This window comes from Notothenia rossii (genome assembly GCF_949606895.1).
Source record: "Notothenia rossii genome assembly, chromosome: 5".
Classification (NCBI taxonomy): domain Eukaryota; kingdom Metazoa; phylum Chordata; class Actinopteri; order Perciformes; family Nototheniidae; genus Notothenia; species Notothenia rossii.
Window position 1 is genome coordinate 22,999,373 of NC_136903.1, and position 7,250 is coordinate 23,006,622.

The 7,250-nt window shown below is 40.4% G+C and overlaps 1 protein-coding gene across 1 annotated transcript in view; it reads right to left on the reverse strand.

Moving 5' to 3' along the window:
* The window catches only part of b4galnt4a (beta-1,4-N-acetyl-galactosaminyl transferase 4a), a 164,195-nt gene that overhangs the window by 45,680 nt on the left and 111,265 nt on the right, over nt 1-7,250 (reverse strand). Inside the window, exon 7 of the mRNA XM_079682839.1 lies at nt 4,888-4,955. Coding sequence (XP_079538965.1) covers nt 4,888-4,955 — 68 coding nt within the window. The remainder of the gene's footprint in view (nt 1-4,887; nt 4,956-7,250) is intronic.

Genomic DNA, 7,250 nt, shown 5'->3' on the forward strand with positions numbered 1-7,250 from the left:
CAAACAGGCGTTTGTTTAATCATTTTAAGATTGACTTTAATTCTTCATATATGATAAATGAGAGCTAACATTTTTTAAAAGGTATTATTTCCACATAATTCTCTCTCTCTCTTCCTTCTGCCAACGGTGTCGCAGTTGCTCGTCTTTCCCGTTGTTGTGCTTAGTGCGTACGCATGGATCAGAGTTTGCGTGGAGGACCGCACTTTCCCGTCAAGTTAGGTTTTTATAAATCGCAAACAGTGCGTAGAAACTGGTGTACGCCATCTTTTGAGCGTATACCGTTTATAAATGAGGCCCCTGGCCTACATTCAGTCCCTTATGACATTAACACTAGAACCGCCAGGGGTCGCTGTCTACCTAAAACCGCCAACGGGTAAAATGTACCCGCTATTGATTTGCAAGGTACAATGTTATTTTATTTATCATACAGAACAGTGAGTTTTGATCGCACAGGGATGACATTTATACCAATATAATCTGTGGACTCTCAGCTTTTCAGATGACATAGTTTGTGCAGATAGCATGAAGTATAAAATATTGCGACAAGTGCTGATTTAAACGCTTGGTGTTAGATTTGTGTTTTGTTTAGGTACAAATCTCTCAATCTCTCTCTCTCTATCTATCTATCTATAACTATCTATCGATCCATCTGTAATGTTCTGTTCTATGGACATATAATTGTCTACATAAACAGACGACGCGGACTACTTCTCTCATTCCGAGTGTCCATCTTTATTCAACTGGCACGTAACCTGCACACATGCATTACGTCCTCAACGTGAGCTCAGTCATCCAAGATCTTGTATTCTCCAAGATGTTACACTATCTATAACTATATATCTATCTCTCTCTTTCTCTATCTATCTATCTATCAATATATCTATCTATCTCTCTCTATCTATCTCTCTATCTATAAGGAACCGCAGTAGACAAAAGGCGTTGCTATAGCAACACGTCATGTTTACGCTGCATTTTCTATGAGGTAAATATTACCCGCTGGCGGACATGGGTATAAATGGCAATTTATTTGGCGATTTTTTCAATCTGACTTCCTATTGACACTTTTTAACAACAGAGGGTGCTATTTAACACACTTTCAGGAAAAGTCACGGACTGGGAGACTTTAATATGTTATGAAAAAAAAGTTACATACAATAAAAAACCAGCTGCGGGTAAAATTTACCTGTTGGCGGTTCTAGTGTTAATGAATGTTAAATCATCATAATCTGTTGTAAGTGTATGTGTACCAATTTCTACCAAAGAGCATTTAACATTATTTTTGTTTTACTTTATGCATCTTAACAATGCCTCACAATGAGTTACTGTACGATGAAACCTTGACACATGACGAGACACTGGAGCGATGCGTTGACTCATTATTACATTCAATTACATTGCATTTAGCTGACGCTTTTATCCAAAGCGACTTACAATAAGTGCGTTCGACCAACAAGATACAAACTTGAAGAAAACAGAATCATATAAGTACATCTGGTTTAATAGAGCTAAAACATTTCAAGTGCTACTCAACTGGCTTTAGATAAGCCAGTCCTTTATTAGTATATATGTGCTTTGTTAGTAATTCTATCGCTCGAAGTGGAGTCGAAAGAGATGAGTATAATGTGACTCAAATTAAATGCTATGTCAAATTAGCATGGCAATCAAAGAAAATAATATATAACATTCTATAAGACACATTCATTGAATGTCTTCCATCTCATTTGCCTTTCATAGATTGAACATGTGGTCTTTCTTGCATGATGAGGGCACCACTGTGTTAATGTAACATGGCTGCATGACCGTCTTGAAAAGGCATCAGTGGGCAGGATACCAATGCCTTTTTCTTTTTAGAATGTCGCAGAAATACAATGTTTTAATATTATGATTACATTTGATGTGGTTCTTCCCATTTTGCATAATGAGTGGAGATGTTGATTAAAACTCAAAGCTTTTGTAAAAAACATGTAGCACATGTGGTAGTGGATGTGAAGGACCAGGGCAATGTTTAATTTTAACTTGTTAAGCTTGATGTTGGTCCCTAAATCACTCTTATATTCCACATAGCTGATATAGCTGATATTTATAGCTCATTCATTAAGTTATTAGTGCCACTCTGATCAGCTTTTGATTCTAGAGCACCAACTGCACACTTACTTAATTCAGAATAACACCAATTGCCCCTCCTGTGATTTTGATATTGCACAAGTCCAAATAGTGATTTCTCAGCCCTATGGTTTGAAAATGAATAATTCTTGCAATAACTTCCACTTCATACACAATCAGTATTCGGCTTTTGTTTTATACAGAGTAATTGTAGATAATGCAGTGAACAGCTCATTGACTGCCAGTATGAATATCACCAAGCCACAGGAAGCTATTTGGACCATTTGTATTTTCCATCAATTGTAAAAATAATAGAGTAAAACTAACTTTGAATCCAACCCACACAGCTTTCAGCTTTTGAAACAAAAGGCATAGCTGTAAACACTCATTCAACATTAACAAAATACATTTTGTTCTTTTTCTTCCTTGTGTGCGTTTATCTTACAGCTTGTACCGTCTTGAATTGCTAAAATATTCTAAACCTTCACTACACCATGGGCAGTGTGTGTGTGCCTGAGTGTGTGTGAATAATTTAAGCCAGCACTCTAAATCTTCATCCAATCAGACCAACGCAGGAACCCAGAGGAACAGGAGCACCGCTTCTTAGAATCTCTTCTTTTGCAGCATAATCACATAAATGTAACAATGACTGCAGAAACAAACCGAGTGCAGATCATTACTAATATTTAATATTAAAGGACGCTTTCATGCTAGCAGTTCCGAGCAATTAGGGAGAGGGATTTGTTGAATCTGAGAGGAGACAAAAGGGTAATACGTTCTCATCTTACATCTAGAGAGCGAGAGGTCTTTCAACTGGTATGATCCTCCACATTCTCGACACCTAATGAGAACACTCTACTGAGGCTATGTTAATTCATACATACAGTGGGGCAAAAAAGTATCTAGTCAGCCACCAATTGTGCAAGTTCTCCCACTTAAAAAGATGAGAGAGGCCTGTCATTTTCATCCTAGGTATACCTCAACTATGAGAGACAAAATGAGACAATCACAAATAAGTATTTGGTCACCTACAAACAAACAAGATTTCTGGATCTCACAGACCTGTAACTTCTTCTTTAAGAGCCTCCTCTGTCCTCCACTTGTTAACTGTATTAATGGCACCTGTTTGAACTCGTTATCAGTATAAAAGACACCTGTCCACAACCTCAAAAAGTCACACTCCAAACTCAACTATGGCCAAGACCAAAGAGCTGTCAAAAGACACCAGAAACAAAATTGTAGACCTGCACCAGGCTGGGAAGACTGAATCTGCAATAGGTAAGCAGCTTGGTGTGAAGAAATCAACTATGGGAGCAATTATTAGAAAATGGAAGACATACAAGACCACTGATAATCTCCCTCGATCTGGGGCTCCACGCAAGATCTCACCCCGTGGGGTCAAAATGATCACAAGAACGGTGAGCAAAAATCCCAGAACCACACGGGGGGACCTAGTCAATGACCTGCAGAGAGCTGGAACCAAAGTAACAAAGGCTACCATCAGTAACACACTACGCCGCCAGGGACTCAAATCCTGCAGTGCCAGACGTGTCCCCCTGCTTAAGCCAGTACATGTCCAGGCCCGTCTGATGTTTGCTAGAGAGCATTTAGATGATCCAGAAGAGGATTGGGAGAATGTCATATGGTCAGATGAAACCAAAATAGAACTTTTTGGTAAAAACTCAACTAGAAGTGTTTGGAGGGGAAAGAATGCTGAGTTGCATCCAAAGAACACCATACCTACTGTGAAACATGGGGGTGGAAACATCATGCTTTGGGGCTGTTTTCTGCAAAGAGACCAGGACGACTGATCCGTGTAAAGGAAAGAATGAATGGGGCCATGTATTGTGAGATTTTGAGTGACAACCTCCTTCCATCAGCAAGGGCATTGAAGATGAAACGTGGCTGGGTCTTTCAGCATGACAATGATCCCAAACACACCGCCCGGGCAACGAAGGAGTGGCTTCTTAAGAAGCATTTCAAGGTCCTGGAGTGGCCTAGCCAGTCTCCAGATCTCAACCCCATAGAAAATCTTTGGAGGAAGTTGAAAGTCCATGTTGCCCAGCGACAGCCCCAAAACATCACTGCTCTAGAGGAGATCTGCATGGAGGAATGGGCCAAAATACCAGCAACAGTGTGTGAAAACCTTGTGAAGACTTGAAACTTAAGACTTTGATCTCTGTCATTGCCAACAAAGGGTATATAACAAAGTATTGAGATTAACTTTTGTTATTGATCAAATACTTATTTTCCAACATAATTTGCAAATAAATTCTTTAAAAATCAGACAATGTGATTTTCTGGATTTTTTTTCTGCTCATTTTGTCTCTCATAGTTGAGGTATACCTAGGATGAAAATTACAGGCCTCTCTCATCTTTTTAAGTGGGAGAACTTGAACAATTGGTGGCTGACTAAATACTTTTTTGCCCCACTGTATGTGAAAGTGCACAGATACACACAGAAGTGACACTCCAACTGGTTTCTAGTGTCCAGTGAACACTCGAGCCATCCATTTCCTTCTGCATGTGAGCCGTAAAAGCCCTCTGAGGCAATTATGTTATAAAAAGAGGCTGTGGTGTGGTGAACTGACTCTACAGGGAGTGTGATCGGTACCAACTGCTACTTAACACTTGGAGAGACACTTTACAAGAACAGTTGTGGTGGTGTGTATTTGTCAAGATCACTGTTAGCTGTTAACGGGGCTTTGTTCTGGTCTCTGTACTGGCTTTAAAGTGAATTAAGTGAGCTGTTTGTAAATGTGTGCGGCTGTCACAGGTACTTACTGCACAGACTTGGAGGACTGGGACCTGAACTTGCTGAACTCGCCTGGAGCGGTCCACTCTGTACCGAGCTGCAACACACAAGAAAAGAGACACAGATCAGAGAGGGTGTGAGAGAAAGAGAGGGGGACACGAGCAGCACAGGTACAGTGTGAAACAGTATTCCTATGAAAAAATTCATCTTATAAATCAACTCTGTGAGATAGAAAAACACAACTTTGACTGAATTTTTAGGCATCAGAAGGGTCCTGTGTGTCTGTGTTTTCCCTGACTAAGAATAAACTGCATTTCAAGATTTATTGTGAGAAACAAAGCAATTCTACATCAAAAATCAGACTTATAGCCACCCCGCCCCCCATATAGCCTAAGTGGAATGATCCTTTGTTTCATAATTACATTTTCCCACCATTATGATGATTTGACTGTAAGATTCGCAATTCAATCAGGCTCTGTAGATCCAATTGTCGAATAAAAGTGACTGATTCATTCCCTGTTTATGATAGCACACTAAATGAAGCATAACAGGAAAACAAGGCAAAAAGACCCAGAGGCAACAGGCAGAGTCAACGAGAAGGCTAATCAGAAACATGAGCTAAAAGCTGCAAAAAGAGAGACATTTGGATCCATTCCATGCCAATACTGGGTCTAAGAAGCCGGCTCATCCTGACTCCCGGGGCTCCGGTTTAAGCCCTGTGGTAGAATCAGTACCCATTCATTTCCTCAGCAAGCCAACGCCACTAATTATGGTCCCTGCTGCGGCTGATCCATAATGAAGGAGCAGGCTAAGATCATAGCGGGCATTCCTTTAATTGTTTGTGCTGGACACGCTTCTGAGTTTGAATCCCGGTCAGAACACATTGTGCTGCGCTGTGTCAACACATCACAAGAGCCTTTCAGCTTGTAAATGGCTGCTGATCCTCACTCTGGGTATACTCTGTGCAGCACACACACTAACTCCCACCTACAAGATAATCACACACACACATTTGAAATTGCAATTATACAATAGCACCTCTGATCACATTTGGTGGCATGAGAAGAAAACCTAAAAAAAGGGCACTAATGTCTGCCCAAAAGCACCAGGTCCCTGGCAGTGCTGAAGCCTCTGAGAGACTCTGTGAAGCAGTTGGCTGGAGAGGAGGAGGACACAATGTGCGCTACTGTGCCTTCACTCTGAAGCCCGCAGCATGCTGCTGCCGTAGTACATTTCCACACCAACAATTTCCTCACAGATTCCTCCTCTGGCACAGGAAGTGTGGTACAAGTTATATCACTGGGAGTTAACATTGTAATGGAAAGTGTCTAACTAGTAGATTAAGCTCTGCCAGCTAAATGTAACTTGCTCAAGCTGCGTCTCAATAATACTTTTGCCTAGTACACTGTCATGTTGTAAACTGTTCAATTTCGATCGTGAGGCTTTGTCTCAAATCACACACAGCTGCTGTGCCCTCAGAATGACAATCAACGCTGTTAGCTAGGGCTAAGTTAGCGTAACAAATCATTACTAAGCCCTTTGAGCACTAGGAAAAGCGCTATATAAATGTTATTATTATTATTACACACTGCTCAATTAACCCAATAACATTAACAGTGGCTTCTTTTTTAAACTAGTATAGTGGTACTCTCATTAAAGGATATCAAAAAAACTAATGCATAACTTATTTATATAGAGTGTGATGTTCACTGGAGCAACCACAATCGCACTTTTCCCACAATTTCAGTTTTCGCAATTGTTGAGAAGTGTCCAGCGTTCCTCTCTCTTTTTGACCTCTTTTTTAAGATTGCACCATCAAGGTTCTGTGCGGAAAGTTCCCTGCATTTAGCCAAATTTCACATTATGCTATTTTGCCCTTAAAATAGCATAATAGCTAGCAAGTACGAAAGTACACAAATTGACACACATCATAAGTTTACATTTAAAATGAAAGCTCTTCTTTCATATCAATACACAATGTGATTATAATGTAGAATAGGGTGGATAACACTTATAAATGATGTGAGGCTGCTATGATCTGGGGTGGGTTTTATATTAGCACTGATTGTTAAATGTCATAATTAATGGTTTGTGGTTAACAGCCTTCATTAAAGAGCACTCCACCTGTATCATGTTACTGTAATTATTGGATATAAAATACATTTGGCTGTTTTATGTAGGTCACGTCACCTCAAGCCCCAACCCTTAAGCAAGTTTGTGTCGAACTGTCGATGTTGAAGAATCGGAGGGATGAAACCTTCTTTAATGGCAGAGCACACAGCACACACAGTGAAATGTGGCCTCTGCCAAATGTAACCCATCCTAGTACCAGGAGTCTAGTACTAGGAGCAGTGGGCAGCTATTGTACAGCGCCCGGGGAGCAATGGGAGTG